Source organism: Pseudorca crassidens, chromosome 2 (assembly GCF_039906515.1).
Source record: "Pseudorca crassidens isolate mPseCra1 chromosome 2, mPseCra1.hap1, whole genome shotgun sequence".
NCBI lineage: Eukaryota > Metazoa > Chordata > Mammalia > Artiodactyla > Delphinidae > Pseudorca > Pseudorca crassidens.
Window position 1 is genome coordinate 139,885,269 of NC_090297.1, and position 20,494 is coordinate 139,905,762.

General features: G+C 39.0%; 1 protein-coding gene and 1 long non-coding RNA gene across 2 annotated transcripts in view; one reads left to right on the top strand and one right to left on the bottom strand.

The window, feature by feature from the left end:
* The window catches only part of LOC137211896 (uncharacterized), a 214,777-nt gene that overhangs the window by 93,260 nt on the left and 101,023 nt on the right, over positions 1 to 20,494 (top strand). The window lies entirely within an intron of this gene.
* LOC137211889 (RNA guanine-N7 methyltransferase-activating subunit-like protein) lies at positions 2,307 to 3,236 on the bottom strand. The gene has a single exon (XM_067714624.1). It carries the CDS (start codon positions 3,114 to 3,116, stop codon positions 2,763 to 2,765), a length of 354 nt encoding a protein of 117 aa, XP_067570725.1. The 5' UTR covers positions 3,117 to 3,236; the 3' UTR covers positions 2,307 to 2,762.

The following is a 20,494-nucleotide window of genomic DNA, read 5'->3' on the forward strand; positions in this document are numbered from 1 at the left end:
AGCAGTAATTTTAAAAACAGGAAAAAATAGAAACAACCTATATATCCAATTTATTACCTAAATGTTTGGGTTAAACAGTTTGGCCTGTCTGTGGAATATTATGCAACCGTTAAAATAATGATTATAAAGACTATGCAGCATTATAAAAGCATGCCAGTAATAAACAAATACACATTTGGGTATACAATATATCAAATACTTATGATTTATGTTATAAGAAAGATATAGCATAAAGATGAAGAAAATACGTGAAATACTGATGTATTGCAGTGGAATAGTTTTAAAATGTTCTTTTGTTTCAAATTTTTTATTAATTTTATGATGAAGGGAAAAAAATCTCCAAACTTTCCTGGCATTGTCTGCTGTTGCAAGACAAAATACACTCTTTTTTTTTTTTTTAACTTGTGCTTTAGTTCCAGTAGAACTAAGTTTTTGGAAACTAGCTTTGTTTATTAAATTGTAATCAGATATTCCTAGCTCAATCTTCAATAGTTCTAGTAAGGGAAATACAACACATTTGACACTTAAGTGTAACTGTCACAACTTCTCCATTCATTGTGAATCTGTACAATTAAAAATTTGAAGACATTATGGCTCCTAGGATTAGTGGTTGAGATTGGGGATGCAAGGTCAGTCTCTTGGCTTCCAAGGAAAGTACTTCCTTTCACTGTGCCCTGAGTGTGTCTACACTGTGAGATGGAGAACAGGATTTAGAGCTTGCTATCAAGATATGAATTCTCGTTGGCTCTGGCAAGGCTGTTGGGACTTCCCTACATATTTCTGAAAGAAATATTTTGAAAGGGGAATGGTTTCTTAGTTCTGCTGGAGCCTCAGCTTGGGACTTGGTGACTCTCTGGCTGTCACAGCAAGGGGGGGAGGTGAGCCAGCACAGATAGCTGGACAAGAGTTGGAGCTCACATCAGATGTAGGCAGGCATGAGCCCAAGGCCTAAGGAAGGAATAAGTAGGATGTGGGGTTGGTGGGGGATTGGGTACTGGGAATAGTATAGAGAGGAGCTGGGAACAAAGGCAAGGCCAGGGTAGAGTTCCATCCAGAGATGGAGCTGGCTCAGAGCAAGAGTCAGTGCTCATGGGACCAAAGGGTGGACATAGGCTTGAACATTCAGCCTTAACAAAGAAAGCAAAGGCAAGAAACAGCAGCCACAAAAGAAGCTGGGCTGAAGCCCGAAGGAAGTCTGGTGTTGTAAATGGGAGCAAGGAAAGGGTGGAATTCTGGGGGAGACTCTTTCCAACTCCACCTGCCTGTTATTATGGCTCACACGTTCCAGGCACAGAGAATTCAGCGTCCAGAGTGCCCTGAAGGAACTCGACAGCTTATAACCAAATGCCATGCAGGTTTCTGGATAAGGTGTCCCAACCAGCATCCTCCTTAAGACACCACCACTGCTCCAGTGTCTGTAGCCTGGACTCAAAAGATCATTTGACTGCTGGGAAGCCCTTTCTCTCAAGAACTATGGCTTACTGAGAAAACAGGATCTCTGCCATAACTGCCCAGATAAGCAATACAGAGTTCAAATACTTCTAATGCTATTGGTAAAGCATTTGCCATTTCAAACTATCAGGGATAGATTCTCCAATCATTACAGATGATTTTTAATCCTGGAGGATATATGTGCACAGACACACATCTCATTCCTCATTTAGATATTTACAATATGTATACAGTTGACCCTTGAACAATGTGGTGGTTAGGAGTGCCAACCCTCCATGCAGCTGAAAATTCATGTATAACTTTTTTTTTTTTACTTACAAGTATTTTATTTGAGTAAAACCATTATAATGGCCATTAAAATGATGTGCAATACAGTGATCACTCTGAAAGGAAGTTACAGCATCACTGGATTTACAGAAGAGGCAGCAGCAAAGGTGCACATTTGGAGGTGAACATAACATTGTAAAATCAACCCACATTAAATACCGTAAAAGTAACTACAAAATGCAGCATTATTTTGTAGGGAAAAGGAAGGGAACATTTCAGAGTTAAACTTTTGTGTAATGCATGAATTTTGACCTGGTATGTTTAAGTTAGCAAAAAACCTTAGAGTTTGTATAAAATTATTGTGTGCCTTAATCCCACCTACCACTAGATCAAGACATTGAAACTGAGAATGATTCCTTCCTGATTTTACAGCTTTATTCTTGATATCCCTCTAAAAAGAGACCAGAACGATTGTGAAGAAGATTCATACCTACAGAGTAATTACAAAGTACCACAGTCACATAATAACAAAAGCCAAACGAAATATACTACAACTGTTTTCCTTTCAACTGCAACTATGCCACAAGTAAGCACAGTTGTGCATTTAGGAGTTGATTGTACTACTTCTGTAAAATATTAGGAATGAGCACATCTGAGTATAGGGATACTTACTTACCTTACAAAGTAAAAGCAAGCATTTTCTATGTAAAATCTTTATTTCTGTGTAAAACAAAGAACTCCTGAAAGTCAAACAAGGAAAAAACTCACAACATTCAAAGCACTATTAACTCATGAAATAAAGAAGAATCTGAGGTAGAAGTCAAGCGATATAATCCACAACCTTTTTAGGGGAGTATTTATTGATATTTCCAGCAGCCATCATCTCTCTCCAGTAAGATCTAATTTAAAAAATGTCTCAAGTTCCAAAAAATCAGTCCACTCTCTACAATCAGATGTAAAACTATGACCAACAGAAAACACAACATAAACTTTTGTCATATTAACAGAGTAAATGGTTTTACTAAAAACTGCTGACATCTCTATCAGTAGTAGCCATAGGGAGGCCGTTGGTTGTGACCATAGTGTCCATATTGATGGGGGTAGTAAGGTTCTTGTCTGTGCTGCGGGTAATTGTTACCCCAGGATCGTCCATGCCACTGATTGGATTGATTGTCACTTGGCCACCCCCGTCTGCTATCCCTACCTCTAAACTGTCTGTTATCTTGCAACCGATTGCCTCTCTTTCTTTGGTTCCCACCAGCTCTGCTATTCCATTCCTCAACAGTTGGAGGGGACTCAGGAGGGCGTTTCAGGTATTCCTGGTACTCTTTGTCATCTGTGAATCTACTGACAAACATCTCTTCAAAATTTGGAACAGCTTCAGAAGTGTCAGTCATTCTGAAATTCCCAGGGATTTGAGGCAGCTGTACTATTTAATGTTTAGATTGTTTAGATCTCCGGCCCAGAGCACCGTCACAGGATCTCCAGACCCCTTCAGCTCTCCAAGGTAACAGGGCCACTTTCATGTATAACTTTAACGTCAGCCCTCTGTATCTGCGGTCAGCATCTGCACATTCAACCAACCAGGGATCATGTAGTACTATAGTACATATTTATTGAAAATATAAGTGGACCTATGTGGTTCAAACCCATGCTGTTCAAGGGTAAACTGTTTGTATATATGTTTGTATAAATATATTTATATATCTATATCTACATATATATGTATACACACATACATTTATATTGCCTATCTTCTTTTTTGGTTTGAAAAAGTATTTTTTATTGAAATATATTTGACAGATAACATTGTGCACATTTAAGGTGTACAAGATGTTGATATGATACATTTGTATATTCTTATATGATGGCCACTGTAGAGATAGTTAGTACCTCTATCATGTCACATAATTATGATTTTTTTTTGTGGTGGGAATAATTAAGATCTAGTCTCCTAGTGAGTTTGCTGATTGTAATACAATAGTGTCTATATTCACTATACTCTGCATTAGGTCTCTATGACTTATTTATCTACTAGTTGCAAGTTTGTCCCTTTGATCAACACCTCTTCTATTCCCGCCACACCCCAGCCCCTGGCAATCACCATTCTACTCTCTTTTTCTATAAGTTCAGCTTTTCTACATTGCACATGTCAGTGATATTGTACAGTTTTTATCTTTCTCTAACTTGTCTCACTTAGCATAATGTCCTCAGGTTCCATTCATGTTGTTGCAAATGGTAGGATCTCCTTTCTCATGGCTGAATTTTCTGCCTATCTATCTATCTCGAATCTTCTTTAACCACTTGCCTACCTTTTTCTCTTAAAATTTGCTTATAAAATATGGCGCCTCTGGATTAAGGTCACCTTGACAATTTTTCTACTCTATACGTGTCTTTCAGCTTGTCACTGGATTTAACATAGACTAGAACATGGCATGTCTCATGGAAAGTTTTCCTAGGCTCTGCCATTCTGTGGTCTCAGCCAATACTGTACTGAACTGTTGGTGGGAGCACAAAGCAAGGTGTCTAACAATCCAGGCAACCAAACAGCTCATAGACAGTGGCAAGTGGGGCCCATTACATGTGACTTTCTGCTCTAAGTCGTCTCTGCCACTAAGAAGTTCTTGAGCTTCAGAGCCACTGACTGAGTCTTGACAAAGGCTCTCCTTGACCAAACCTTAGTTAGGCTCCTTTGAACCCTTTACGCCTTGACCTTGGTGTCTGTCCTTGTTGGGCCAGCATCAGTCAGTCACAGCAAGAATCTTGCTAAGTTGCTTTAAAGAGGGCCCCCTACCCTTGATATCTGGTCATCCTCAATATAGAAAAGTCCACATTCCCCAGCATCCCCCAGGTGATATATGATCACCTTGGCTTGCCTTCAGCAAGAGTTCTATCAAGTCGCTTTAGGCAGAAATCCCCCTCACCCTTGTAGATAATGTAAGTAATCCTTTCCGTAATTTTCCACCCCCTGACCTCCACCCTTGACTAGAAATCCCCACTTGTGCATGCTGTTTTGGAATTGAGCCCAGTTCTATACTGAGATCTCTTTCCCCCTGTTGTAACTGTTTCTGAATAAAATATAATTTTACCACTACAACTACCATCTAGCTCCGACTCTAACAGTCTTAGGTTTAAAAATTTCTGCCACAGTTGCCTTTTAAGCCCTTTGGTTGACATTTTGTTTGTGCAGAATTCTGTAAATTAGGATGATATAGGCATGAGTTACAGAATCACATAGACCTGTTTTGAATCACAGCCCTTTCATCTGCTAGCTGAGTGACATTTTGCAGAATACTTTATCCACTGCACCTCAATTTTCTTATTTGAAAAGTGGGCATAACCATACTGATCTAATAAGATTATGAGGAATAAATGAAGTAACACTTGCAAAAATGCTTAGGACAGAATAGTAACAAAATAAATGATATTATTATCATTTTGATGGGATTACCCAATGAGAAGAAACATTGGAATGTTTTATAGCAAGAATAACTGCTATTTAAAAGTGTTCCTTTTTTCATATTCTTTTCCATTATGGTTTATTATAGGATATTAAATATAGTTCCTTGTGCTATACAATATAGTTTATCCATTCTATATATAATACTTTGCATCTGCTAGTCCCCAAAAAAGTGTGTTTCTGGTTTTGCAAATGTCAGGTCAGCTTGGACCAGACCTTCTTTTTCTGGAAAGAACCACTTAATGGCTTTTCTCTGAATTGTGGATATTTAGTAACAAGCTTACTTGTTTATGTAGCAATATGAAAATGCTTACATTATAATTAACAAAAAGAATATGCAATTGAGTATACAGTAGAACCAAATACTTATGATTCATGTTAAAGGAAAGATATAGTATAAAGATGAAGCAAATATATGAAATGCAGATGTATTACAGTGGTGGAATAGGATTTTATTTGGTCAGACAATGGCAACCCCTCTCTGTGTTCTTGGTAGATAGGGATTGCTGGTTGGTGTATGTGGGGTGGGAAGAGGGAAGGCATATTTACACGGGGTGCCAAGAAACTTTTAGAAATCAAAGGGATTGAGATCCTCATCTCTTCCCTTTTGAGGTTCAGTATTGTTAGGACATCTCTGACCTCATGGACCGAGGTGTTTCCAGTTGAAGTCATTGACCAGGAAAGGAGACCAGGTTTCTTCCGCCCAAGAAGGAAGTCGCTATGAAGAAGGGGAGGGTTTAGGCTTGTAACACATGTCCCAAATAAGGTCCTAGATGGTGATGGGGAAGACTGGGTTGGTGTTGCTCATCTAACCCTCAGAAAAACTCTACAAGGCGGGACGTGGTGTTTATCCCTGTTTTTCATTACAAAACTTAGAGAGGTTAAGAAATTTGCCCAAAGTAAGAGTGCCAGGAGGTAACTAAGAGCTGAGACTTGAACTTGTCTGTCTCTAGGATCCTTGCATCTCACCACTATACTCTGTGTCCTATCTGAGAACTTTATATGGTTTTTCTCCTCCTCAGTTGACAAAACAAAGAAATGCTAGTTGGAGTTGAGGATTAAGACAAATACTCCAGTGAGAAAGGTACTGGTAATTAGAGAAAGAGACCCCAAAAGGGCTTTGAGGTTTCCTGGCCTCCAGCAAGACGGTAATGATTATGTGATGTAATCCACATTCTTGCCTGACTTCTGGAAATAAGAAAAACAAGAATTTTCAAGATGATTGCCTAAGATTGAAGGTCATTCTGTGGCCATATTTAGTTGTTGGTTTTTTCCCTATGAAAACTTGATCTTTCCGGACCTTAATAATCTCATCAGTAAAATAAGAGGGTTGTACTAAGTCATTGTTTAAGGTACTTTTCATGCTTTAATGTTTGTGAGTGCCTGAATTTATAAGCTTTTTCTGGTATTTAACCTTTGGCCTTAGCCTCTTTAGCACTATGATCAAAACTGATAGACTCAAAGTTTATGTGACAGGTAAGGAAGCCAGGACAAAGGACTTAAGGAAGGTTATGAAGCAGGGAGTCTGGCAGCAAAAGGTTTCACAGCTATGTATTAAATGGAGTTGAAAGGAAAGAATTCAGGATCTCAGAAACTAGTGGATAAAGCAGAAAAGGTTGAAGTTCAGGAAAGGCTTTCAGAGGGATTACATAGAGAAATGGATAAGATTTGGTTGTGCCTTAGATGTTAGCAGGCTGCAATTAGATTGGCCAGTGTGAGTTAGAGGAAAGGATTAGCCATCACAGGGGTGTGAGTAACAGATTGCTGTGCAGCTCCCCTATCTCACAGCTCCAGCCCCAATCTCTTGGAAGATGGCGTAGCTACTGACAACATCACCAATAACTCTACTCGCAACTACACAAAGCTTTCTTAGTCTTAGTTCAGGTGAACCAAAGAATAGATACCAACTGAGTAAATGAAATGTTAAAAAAAAAAGTCATGAAACCACAGTTGGGAGCAGTTTTGCTCTGATCTGTTTGAGAGAGTAACCACTCTCTTGTCCTCCTCTTCCTTCCTTCTTCTCGTCTTCCTTCTTTTGCCTCATCTATCCACTTCTTTCTCCTTCCTTTCTCTGCAGCTCCTTTCCCTCACCTCTTCATTCTTTCCTCCCCCACTCCCAGCACTTACAACACCATGTTTAAAAGTCCATGCTGGGCATTGTGGCCAACACAAGATAAAGTAGACATAGTTCCATTTTCTCACGTTGCTCTCAAGCAACAAGAGAGACAGACACAGACAAAGAATGCAGTAAACCAAAGTTGTAAAAATCATCTCTTGGGTTTCTTTCCCTCACCTCGACCTTGTCTGTACAGACCCATTCCAAATCTGCTAAAGTTCTCTCCATCCTCCTCTCTTCTAAAGCTTGTTCTAAGGATTAGATGACTAATGGCTAATGATTTTCCCTAAGCTAGGAGACAGAATTCTCCTAAGGTTCATTGTGTCGTTTCAGGCAAATTCCAGACACATGACCAGTCACTAGCTGGGGCTTCTTTCTCTTTTTATTAAAACAGATACACAGAGTGTTTTAAAAAATAAGTTTCAGCATTTGGTCTTTTTATTGAGTAATGGTAGTATTTCCAGGACTTTACTGAATGCTTACCATGTGCTAGGTACTTAACATTATTTCTAATCCTTGTATTATCACTCCGCTGCTAACATCAATTCATAGATGGATAACTCAGAGAGGTTAAGTGACTAGTCTGATGTAAAACAGATGGAAGTGGGATTAGAACATAAATCTAACTCGAAAACCCAAGCTCTTTTCACTACCTCTGTGCTTTAATGACAAAGGGGGTTGCATACAATCTTTTTACTCCTCTTCAGAAGAATTCTGCTTTCAAGTACTGTTTTTTGTTTATTTTGTTTTTGTCTTATTTCTTAAACTTACTCATGAGGTAAGGCATGTGTTAAAGTTAGGCTACTAGCTTTGAAATACAATTGGATTCCTTCTAGGTTATACGAGTATCTGATCTGTTTTTGTTATCAATTGTAGACTCTACTATGATATTCAATTAAAATTTTTAATAGTTAGAAAAAGTACCAGAGTGGCATAATTTTTTAAAGTTAAGACTCTAAAAGTCTTATTTCTCCAAAGAAGATATACAGATTGCCAACAAACACATGAAAGGATGCTCAACATCACTAATCATTAGAGAAATGCAAATCAAAACTACATTGAGGTATCACCTCACACCAGTCAGAATGGCCATCATCAAAAAATCTACAAACAGTAAATGCTGGAGAGTGTGTGGAGAAAAGGAAACCCTCTTGCACTGTTGGTGGGAATGTGAATTGATACAATCACTATGGAGAACAGTATGGAGGTTCCTCAAAAAATTAAAAATAAAACTACCATATGACCCAGCAATCCCTCTACTGGGCATATACCCTGAGAAAACTATAATTCAAAAAGAGTCATGTACCACAATGTTCATTGCAGCACTATTTACAATAGCCAGGACATTGAAGTTTCCACACTTAGGACAACCTAAGTGTCCACTGACAGATGAATGGATAAAGAAGATGTGGTACATATATACAATGGAATATTACTCAGCCATGAAAAGAAATGAAATTGAGTTATTTGTAGCAAGGTGGATGGACCTAGAGACTGTCATACAGAGTGAAGTAAGTCAGAAAGAGAAAAACAAATACCGTATGCTAACACATATATATGGAATCTAAAAAAAATGGTTCTGAAGAACCTAGGGGCAGGACAGGAATAAAGACAAAGACCTACTAGAGAATGGACTTGAGGACCTGGGGAGGGGGAAGGGTAAGCTGGGACAAAGTGAGAGTGGCATGGACATATATACACTACCAAATGTAAAATAGCTAGTGGGAAGCAGCCGCATAACACAGGGAGATCAGCTCGGTGCTTTGTGACCATTTAGAGGGGTGGGATAGGGAGGGTGGGAGGGAGATGCAAGAGAGAGGAGATACGGAGATGTATGTATATGTATAGCTGATTCACTTTGTTATATAGCAGAAACTAACACACAATTGTAAAGCAATTATACTACAATAAAGATGTTAAAGAAAAAGACTTTAAAAGTCTTAAATTTAATGCTTATTAATAAAAACACATGTAGTTTTATACATTAATGTTCATTATGCAAAACACATGTGGACTTACAGGCATTAACAAAAGCCGAAGGAAATCGTAAGTCTTCTTACTGCTTGGTGTCATATACAACTTTAATGTATATTCACTTGATTTATAGAAGTTGCCAGAAAAAAAATCTCACTTTGATATTGTACAGCTTAAAAATAACATTATGAATTCTATAACAAATTTAGTTCAAAAGACTGTAAGAGAAACCTAATGGATTATTAATTTTTTGTATCTTGGCATTGATTATATCATTCCTACTGTATTAATATTAATTTTCATTGAGAATATTTTGCCAGTATGCTTCTGTTACAACATAATAATCAATAGGGGAAAATGTAGCATTGATCTGAGATCAGTTGTAATAGATTGTGACATTAATTTGTGCTCATCCTATCATGAATTTGTATCAAATTGAACTGATGCTGGTCATGTCCATAATACAATAGAATTTCATGCCATGTCTATATGGTGCCTAGATAATAGAGGCAGCGTTTAAACAGCAGTTCCTTTAACCCCTCTGGGTGTCAATGCTTTCATCTGTAGGTACAGATTATATTGCATCAAAAGAGTGAATGGCACATTGCTAACATTTCGTGTGGGTTTACTATTATAACCTATGAACCCTATTTTAGGAGTGAGAATGCTATTAGTAATGTTGCCTGTAACAACTGTTAAAGCTTGAAGCTAAACAACCTGAAGCTGAACCCACCAGTAGTCAGAGATATTAAACTCGTTTAAATGTGGACCTAATACAGCTTACAATCCATGAGAGAGGTTTGGAGAGGACTTTGACCATGTTTGAGGGGTGGGATCTTCTAACAGGGGAGAGCAGGGAACAACATTCTGATGTCAGTCATCAGTTAAGCTCTTAATTTTCCGGGTTTTCCGAACTGTGCGTCCAGGGCATGGTCCAGACGAAGCTTCAGTGCCCCATCCAAATAAGCTTTAAAAATATTGCATAACCTACTCTCTTCTTGGAGATTCACAGTATTCATTTACGTAGCAAAGGCTTAGAGGTATGCAAAAATGAATCCTGTTTTTACTTAATTCCACCTCACTTTTCTCAAACTTATTTGTTAATGGAACCCTTTAAAAACATACCACCTTTAAATAGTCTGTATAATTAGTCCTCCATGGAATACATCTAGAGAAATGCTGATTCATAGAAAACTCAAAACTCGGCTACTTTTCCCTTTTTAAAATTTAGGAGTTTAAGGGACTTCCCTGGTGGCGCAGTGGTTAAGGATCCGCCTGCCAGTGCAGGGGACAGGGGTTCGAGCCCTGGTCCCAGAAGATCCCACATGTTGTGGAGCACCTAATCCCATGCACTACAACTACTGAGCCTGCATTCTAGAGCCTGCGAGCCACAACTACTGAGCCCACGTGCCACAACTACGGAAGCCTGTGTGCCTAGAGCCTGTGCTTTGCAACAAGAGAAGCCAACACAATGAGAAGTCTGAGCACCACAACGAAGACTAGCCCCCACTTGCTGCAACTAGAGAAAGCCCATGCACAGTAGAGAAGACCCAACGCAGCCAAAAAAAAAAAATTAATTAAAAAAATAAATAAAATTCATGCATTTAAGACAAATTGTGCTGACAAATAGCTTCTCCAGTTTACCTTTTCATACATATTTAGTTGTAACAAAAACTTCACCATGTGGTAGGTAGTGAATTCATAAAACCCAGGTGAGGAGATCAGAAGCCATGTATCTATACATGCCAGATGGGTCTCTATTTAATTACTTTTTTTATTTTTTGGTGACTTCCTTCTTCCTTCCCTCCCTCCTTCCCTCTTTCTTTCTTTCCTTCCTTCCTCCCCTCCTTTCTTCTCTCTCTCTCTTTCTTTCTTTTCTTTCAGTTTTATTGAGATATAATTGACATACAGCCCTGTATATGTTTAAGGTGTACAGCGTAATGATTTGACTTACATACATCATGAAATGAATATCACGATAAGTTTAGTGAACATCTATCATCTCGTATAAATACAAAATTAAAGAAATAGAAAAAATTTTTTTCCTTGTTATGAGAACTCAGGATTTACTCTCTTAACAACTTTCAAATATAACATACAGCAGTGTTCATTGTATTTATTATGTTGTACATCACATCCCTAGTACTTATTTATCTTATAACTGGGTGTTTGTACCTTTCATGCAGTTCCCCCTCTCCTGACCCCCTGCCTCTGGTAACCACAAATCTGATCTCTTTTTCTCTGAGTTTTCTTGTTTGTTTTGAAGTATACTTGACCTACAATGCTATCTTAGTTCCTGTTATACAACATAGTGATTCAATATTTCTATACATTACAAAATGATCACTGTGATCATTCTAGTTACCATCTGTCACCATACAATGTTTTTTTCATTATTGACTCTATTCCCCATGCTGTACATTTCATCCCTGTGGGTCATGTGTTTTAAAACTGGAAGTTTGTACCTCAATCTCTGTCACCTATTTCTTCCCTCCCCCCACTCCCTTCTCCTCTGGCAACCATCTGTTGTTTTTTGGTTTTGTTTTGTTTTTTTCCTGTAGCTACAACTCTGTTTCTGTTGTGTTGTTTATTCACTTGTTTTTTAGATTCCACATATAAGTGAAATCATACAGTATTTGTCTTTCTTTGTCTGACTTATTTAATATGATACCCTCTGGGTCTAGCCATGTTGTCACAAGTGGCAAGATTTCATTATTTTTTATGGTTGAGTAATATTACATTCTATAGATATACCACATATTCTTTATCCATTCATCTATTAGTAGGGGCAATTAGGTTGCTTCCATATCTTGGCTATTGTAAATAATGCTGCAATGAACATTGGGGTGCATATACCTTTTCCAATTAGTGTTTTTGTCTTTTTTCAGATAAATACCCAGGAGTAGAATTGCAAGTAGTTCTATTTTAACTTTTTGAGGCATATCCATACTATTTTCCATAGATGCTGCACCAATTTACATTCCCACCAACAGTGCACAAGGATTCCCTTTTCTCCACATCCTTGCCATCGCTTGCTATTTGCTGTCTTTTTATTAATAGCCATTCTGACAGGTGTGAGGTGATATCTCATTGTGGTTTTGATTTTCATTTCCCTGATGATTAGTGATGTTGAACGTCTTTTTGTATGCCTGTTGGCCATCTGTATGTTTTCCTTGGAAAAATGTCTATTCACATCCTCTGCCCATTTTTAATTGGGTTGGTATTTTTTTGTTGTTCTTTTTGTTTGTTTGTTTTGTTTTTTGTTGATGTTGAGTTGTATGAATTCTTTCTGTATTTTTGATATTAACCCCTTATTGAACATATTGTTTGCAAATATCTTCTCCCATTCAGTAGACAGGCTCTCTGTTTCATTGAGTTTCTTTTTCTGTGCAAAGCTTTTTAGTTTGACGTAGTCCCATTTGTTTTTTTTTGTTTGTTTTTTGCTTTTGTTTCCCTTGCCTGAAGAGACAGATCCAAAAAATTATTACTAAGACTGATGTCAAAGACCTTACTGCCTATGTTTTCTTCTAGTAGTTTTATAGTTTCAGGTCTTAAATTCAAAATGGATTAAAGACTTAAATGTATTTTTGTGCATAGTGTGAGAGAACAGTCCAGTTTGATTCTTTTGAAAGTAGTTGTCTGGTTTTCCCAACATCATTTAGTGAAGAGGCTGTCTTTTTCCCATTGTATATTCTTGTCTCCTTTTTCATAGATTAATTTCCCATATAAGTTTGGGTTTATTTCTGGGCTCTCTAATCTGTTCTGTTGATCTATTTATCTGTTTTTGTGCCAATACCATGCTGTTTTGATACTGTACCTTTGTAGTATAATTTTAAATCAGGGAATGTGACACCTCCATTTTTGTTCTTCTTTCTCAAGATTGTTTTGGCTATTCATGCTTTATTGTGGTTCCATACACATTTTAGAATTATTTGTTCTAGTTCTGTGAAAAATGCCGTTAGTATTTTGGTAGGGATTACTTTGAATTTGTAGATTGCCTTGGGTAGCATGGTCTTTTTAACAATATTAATTCTTCCAATCCATGAACATGGAATATCTTTCCATCTCTTTGTGCCATCTTCAATTTCTTTCATCAGTGTCTAAGAGTTTTCTGAGTACAGATATTTACCTCCTTAGTTAGGTTTATTTCTATGTATTTTATTCTTTTTGATGTGATGGTAAATAGGATTGTTTTCTTAATTTCTCTTTCTGATAATTTGTTGTTAGTGTATAGAAATGCAAGATTTCTGTATGTTAATTTTGTATCCTGCAACTTTACAGAATTCATTAATGAGCTCTAGTGGGGTTTTTTTTTTGGTGACATCTTTAGGATTTTCTATGTATAGTATCATGTCATCTGCAAATAGTGACAGTTTTACTCCTTCCTCTCCCATTTGGATTCCTTTTATTTCTTTTCCTTGTCTGATTGCTATGGCTAGGACTTCCAATACTATACTGAATAAAAGTGGCAAGAGTGATCATCCTTGTCTTGTTTCTGATCTTAGAAGAAATGCTTCAGCTTTTCACCTTTGAGTGTGATGTTAGTCATGGGATTGTCATATATAGCCTTTGTTATGTTGAAGTATATTCCCTCTATACCCATATATATATATATATATATATATATATATAAAGTATATATATATAAATATATATGTTAATATATATATGTATGTTAAGTTTATCTGGTCTAGTATGTCATTTAAGGTTAGTGTTTTCTTATTGATTTTCTGTCTGGATGATCTATCCATTGATTTAAGTGGGCTGTTAAAGTCCCCTACTATTATTGTGTTACTGTCAATTTCTCCCTTTATGTCTATTAATCTTTGCTTTATGTATTTAGGCACTTCTATGTTGGGTGCATATATATTTACAATTGTTGTAACTTCTTCTTGGATTGATCCTTTGATCATTATGTAATGTCCTTCTTTGTCTTTTGTTACAATCTATGTTTTAAAGTCTATTTTGTCTGATATAAGTATTGCTAACCTGGCTTTCTTTTCATTTCCATTTACATGGAATAACTTTTTCCATCCCTTCACTTTCAGTTTGTTTGTGTCTTTAGATCTGATGTGAGTCTCTTGTAGAGTCATGTGTGTGTGTGTGTGTGTGTGTGTGTGTGTGTGTGTGTATAGTTATTTTAAGTTACTGATCTCTTAGGTTCAAACACATTTTAACAACTCTGCATTCCCCCCAACCCACATTTCCTGTTTTTAACATCATATTTTACATCTTTTTGTTTGTGTATCCCTTAACTACTTCTTGTGGTTATATATAGTTTTACTACTTTTGTCTTTTAACCTTTCTACTAGCTTTATATGTGGTTGATTTACTACCTTTACTGTATATTGCCTTTACTAATGAGTTTTTCCCTTAATAATTTTTATATTTCTAGTTGTGGCCTTTCCTTTTTTGCTTAGGAAGTCCATTTAACATTTCTTGTAAAGCTGGTTTAGTGATCCTGAACTCTTTTATCAATAGCTTTTGCTTGTCTGTGAAATTTTTGTTCTTTCCATGAAGTATGAGTGAAAGACTGCCAGGTAGTCTTTGTTGTGGGTTCTTCCCGTTCATCACTTTAAATATATAGTACCACTCCCTTATGACCTGCAAAGTTTTTGCAGAAATGTCAGCTAATAGCTTTATCGGAGTTCCTTGTATGTAACTTGTTGCTTTTCCCTTTCTGCTTTTAAGCGTCTCTCCTTATCTTTATTTTTTTCCATTTTAATTACAGTGTGTCTTGATGTGGTCCTCTTTCAGTTGATCCTGTTTAGGACTCTTCCAGCTCATGGATCCATTCTTCTATATTGTCTTATCTCCTGTTGATTTCTTCTAGTGTATATTCTCTTTCCATTATTGCATTCTTTATCTCTGTTTGTAACTTCTTTATATTTTCTAACTCTTTGTTAAAAACTTCTAACTTCTCACTCTGTTCTTTCAATCTTCTCCTGAGTTCTCTGAGCATCTTTACCTTGAACTCTTTATTGGGTCAATCACTTATGTGCACTTCACTTAGTTCTGGGATTTTATCTTGTTCCTTTGTTTGGAATATATTCTCCTGTTAACTCATTTCACCTAATTTGCTATTTTTATTTCTATATATTTGGTAGGTTGTTATGTTTCCCAGCCTTGGAGATATATCTCCCAGGAGATATCCTATGCATCCCAGCAGTGCACTACTTTCTGGCCAGCAGAGCTACATGCTCTAGGGATGCCCCCTATGTGGGCAGTGTGGGTCCTTCTTTTGTGGTGGACTGAGTACTATGGGTGGTCTGGTAGGTGTGACTGGCTCCCGGTCCGTTTGGTTGCCAGGCCTTGTCTTGTGCAGAGTCTTTTGGCCACTGGTGGGTAGGGCCAGGTCACTAGGCTGTTGGCTGCAGAGCTCTGGGGGCCCCAGGGATAGTGCTGGCTCACTGGTGGGTGGACCCAGGTTCCAGGGTAGGTGGTTTCAGGACTGGGATTCCTGGATCTAGTGTCACCTTACATGTGAGTGGAGCCAGTTCCTGACATGGCTGGCTGTGTGGTCCAGGGTGTCTTCCTACTGGTGATTGGGACCAAATCCCAGGGCAGCTGACTGAGGAGCTTAAGGTGTTCCAGAGCTGGTGCTGGCTTCCTGGTGGGTGGGCTGAGTCCTAACATGACAGGCTACAAGGCCCAGGGGATTCTGAGGCTGATGCCCACCCACTGGTGGCTGAGGCTGCTCTTGGGCTAGTGCTAACCCACTGGGGGCTAAGCTGGGTCTTATGGTTTCTGGGTGCAGAGCTCTGGGATTCCCAAGGCTATTGCCAGTGCACTGGTGTGCAGCACCAGATCCTGGGCCCTCTGGGGAACAAGGTTGTGTCCCAGGGTGGCAGTGGGCTCAGGCAGTCTAAGGCAGCTAGCCTGCTGGTGTGTGGGGGGCTGTGTCCCTGACTGGCTAGTTGCTTGGCCTGAGGCATACAAGTCCTGGTGTCAATAGGCTGGTGGATAGGACTGGGTTCAGTGCTAATAGGCTAGAGGGAGGATTCCAAAATTGTGCTTGCCAGCACCAGTGTCCTCATGGTAAAACCAGCTCCCCCCACATGGCTACCACCAGTGTCTATGTTCCCAGAGTGAGTGCCAGGTGCCTCCTGCTTCTCTGAGAGGCTCTCCAAGATCAGCAGATCATTCTGACCCAGACTCCTTTCAAATTACTGCGTCTGTCCTGGGTCCTGGAGTGTGTGAGATTTTGTGTGCACCCTTTAAGAGTGGAGTCTCTATTTCCCAAATCCCTCTGGCTCTCCCAAAAGTAAGCCCTGCTGGCCAAACAGAGCCAAACATTCTGGGGAGCTCATCTTCCCCATGCAGACTGTCTTGGCTGGGGAGCCCGATGCGGGGCTCAGACCTCTCACTTCTTGTGGAGAACCTCTGCAGTTGTAATTATCCTCCCATATGTTGGCTGCCCACCTGGGGGTATGTGTCTTGACTATACCTCCTCTCCGCCCTTACACTTGTCTTACTGTGGTTCCTTCTTTATATCTTTAGTTGTAAGAGATCTTTTCTGCTAGTCTTCTCATCTTTCTCATCAATAGTTGTTCTATAAATAGTTGTAATTTTGGTGTATCTATGGGAGGAGGTGATCTCAGGGTCTTTCTACTCCACCATCTTGGCCACTCACCACTAACTGATTTTTCAGAAAAACATTTTAAGACCCTATAACTATGTTTATATCCTCATTCCAATTTCTTGAGGACAATAGAGACGAATCTGGGGAAAATTACCACAGGGGAAAAAACACATGTTACACCTGGACAAATTTGTATCCAGTAATCTAGGCTTTGGTGTTACTAAGTCGTGTTCAATAATTATTTAGCACTTTGTGCTCACAGTGGTAGGTATGCTCTGGAAACACATAACTGTCATGCACTTTATAATGTATGTTTTAAAAGTAATTCTCCTGGGCTTCCCTGGTGGCACAGTGGTTGAGAGTCCACCTGCCAATGCAGGGGACGCGGGTTCGTGCCCCAGTCCGGGAAGATCCCACATGCCGTGCAGAGCGGCTGGGCCTGTGAGCCATGGCTGCTGAGCCTGCGCGTCCCACAACGGGAGAGGCCACAACAGTGAGAGGCCTGCATACCACAAAAAAAAAGTAATTCTTTTTCCATATTATATTAGTTATCTATTGCTGCATAATAAATTACCCCCAAATTTAGCACCAGAAACAACAGCCACTTATTATCCTTACATTGTGGGGGTCTAGGCTGCAGCCCAGGTGCTGACAGGAACTGCAGTTATCTTGAGGCTCGACAAGGGGAGAATCTGCTTTCAAGCTCACCCATGTGGTTGTTGTCAGGATTTAGTTCTTTATGAGCTGCTGGACTGAAGGTCTCTGTTGCTGACTGGATGTTAGCTGGAGGTCTCCCTCTGTCCATTGCCACATGTGCCTTTCCATAGGGCAACTCACAGTATAGTAGCTGGCTTTCATCAGCTGAGCAAGTAAAAGAACAAGAGAGGGTGTGCAAGATAGAAGCCAGAGTCCTTTTGAAACTTCATCTCAGAAGTGACATCCTATCATTTTTGTCACATTTTGTTTGTTAGAAGCACGTCACTAGATCCAGTCCACACTCAGGGGAGGGAATTATATCAGGACATGAATACCAGGAAGTGGGGATCATTAAGAGCCATTTTAGAAGCTGTCTATCACACACATTAAAAATTTGTGGCATGAGGGTGTTGTTCCACTAAATGGGTCTGGTACTTAAGGATATGTTGATGTTAGTCTGATTCAGAGATTATAGGTTCATGCATTAAAATCCAGTAAAATATTGAGTGATGAGATAGAGAAATTTGTACTTACCTCAATTCCCTTCCAGATAAATACAGAACACTGTATTTACTTGGAAAGAATGTCTTGGTAATCTCTGGTTAGGTGGAAAAAGAGGTCTGGAAGGCAAGGATCAGTACTTTGTGTCAGGTTGACGCCACAGAGTGGAGTTCAGAGTTCACAGCTGTGGAACTGACTGGGCTCTGAGCAGAGTCAATTAGATCTAGACATCTGAAAGACAGATGCTGACGCTGACATCTGAGTTACACTTGTTTGCAATGTGGAGAGTTAAAAATAACCTTGGAACTTTAGGTTTTTATTTAGACCTGTTGATTAAAGTACAAACTTGAATTACTTATCTATTGCTGAGAAACAAATTGCCCCCAAATCTAGCAGCTTAAAACAACAAACGTTTTAACCCATAGTATCTGTGGGTCTGAATTTGAGAGTGACTTAGCTAGATGGCTCTGGCTCAGGGTGTCTCATGAGGTTTGACTCAAGATGTCCGCAGGAGCTGCAGTCATCTGAAGGCATGACTGGGACTGGAGGATCTTCCAGGGTGGCTTGCTTACACGACTGTTGGCAGGAGTTCCTCACCAAGTAGACCTCTCCACAGAACTGCTTGAGTATCCTCATGACATGTCATCTGGCTTCTCCCAGAATGAGTGACCCAAGGCAAAGAAAAAGGAGGAAGCCACAACATCTTTTATGATCTAGTTGAGGAAAATATACACTGTCACTTTTGCTATATGCTGTGCACTAGATGTGAGTCATTAACTCCAGTCCACACTCAAGGGGATGGAAATTAAGCTTTACTTCTTAAAGAAAGGAGTATCAAAGAATTTGTGGACATATTTTAAAACCATCACAATACTCTAGATGTTCTTCTTAGCAAAACAAACCATCAAAAACAAGGCAAAACCAAATGAACTTCCTAAATATAAATAGCCCTTGTTATTCATTAGAAGAATGCATTTAAGAAAAAATTTACCTATGTCTCCTTTCATTAACAAATTATTCACAAATATTCAAAATGAATACATGTCTGAGAGTCTGAATTTCAGGATATTATATTTGAAAGTCGTTTATCCAAAGAACAAACTTTACCTTACCAACTCTGAAAAAATTGAGGAAAGGACACTAAGATAAACTTCTAATTCAGCAGTGTTTATAACAAATAGTTAGCTTTTAAGAATTAAATGAATCCGGGCTTCCCTGGTGGCACAGTTAAGAATCTGCCTGCCAATGCAGGGGACACAGGTTTGAGCCCTGGCCCGGGCAGATCCCACATACCACAGAGCAACTAAGCCTGTGTGCCACAACTACTAAGCCTGTGCTCTAGAGCCCGTGAGCCACAACTACTGAAGCCCGCACACCTAGAGACCGTGCTCTGCAACAAGAGAAGCCACCGCAGTGAGAAGCCTGCGCAGCGCAACGAAGAGTAGCCCCCGCTCGCTGTAACTAGAGAAAGCCTGTGCGCAACAACGAAGACCCAGCGCAGCCAAAAATAAATTAAATAAATTTAATTTAAAAAAGAATTAAATGAATCAAAGTGACTTACAATATGATATTTTAGCGGTCTAGATCCCAAAACTTTTTCTTCAATTGCAAAGCATCACTCTTTTGCCATAGAGTATGTAAGAATCGCTACAAATAAACAGACGTAGCAAAAAAAGCAAATACAAATCCCAAACAGAATTTACACTAATCTACTATCCCACTGTTTTTCAGGAGTTCCTAGCCTGGAGGTTGATCTTTTTGCCCTTTCTCTCAATTCCTGAGATGGAGCACAAAGGCCGAATGAATAAGGAATGTTAGGAAATGCTAAATAACTTTGGCATTAAGACCCTTCCTTTCTTATAGGGTCAACCTCTATTAGGATTGCTTCTGAATTCCTAGGTTGTCTTAAATTTGGGACACCTTCCCAGATGGGGGAGTGCATATCTTGCACAGAAAGCTTCTTTTCTTCATCCAAGCACTTTTGAAGACATCTCCTACCCCCAGAGAGATTTGGAAATGTGGAGAGATGTTTTTGGTTATCACCATTAACTAGGAGCTGTTCTTGGCTTTTAGTGGTAATATGTTCCTTACCATTAAAGGATAATCTCACAGCACAAATAATTGTCTGGCCTCAAGTGCCAGTAGTGCCTCCAGTTAGGAAACATTTCCTTCTCCTCTCTCGAGTTCTACATCTAGTTTAGGTTGTAAACTCTGGGAAAGAAGGGATGTGGACACTGTTCATCGCCCTAACCTCAGTGCCTAAAAGAGTACTTTACATGTAGTAAGTGCTCAATAAATATTTGTTGAATGATGTGCCACGCATGATTGATTGATGGACAATAAGACAGGTATAACAAAAACCTGCTGACCAAAGTTCAATTTCCTTAGGCCTTAAATTGAATGACCTGGTGTTGGGATCCTGGAAACACCTGCTTGTCAACTAAAG

Coding starts and splice junctions, on each gene's coding strand:
- LOC137211889 (XM_067714624.1), bottom strand. CDS start 3,116: ATGACTGACACTTCTGAAGCTGTTCCAAATTTTGAAGAGATGTTTGTC.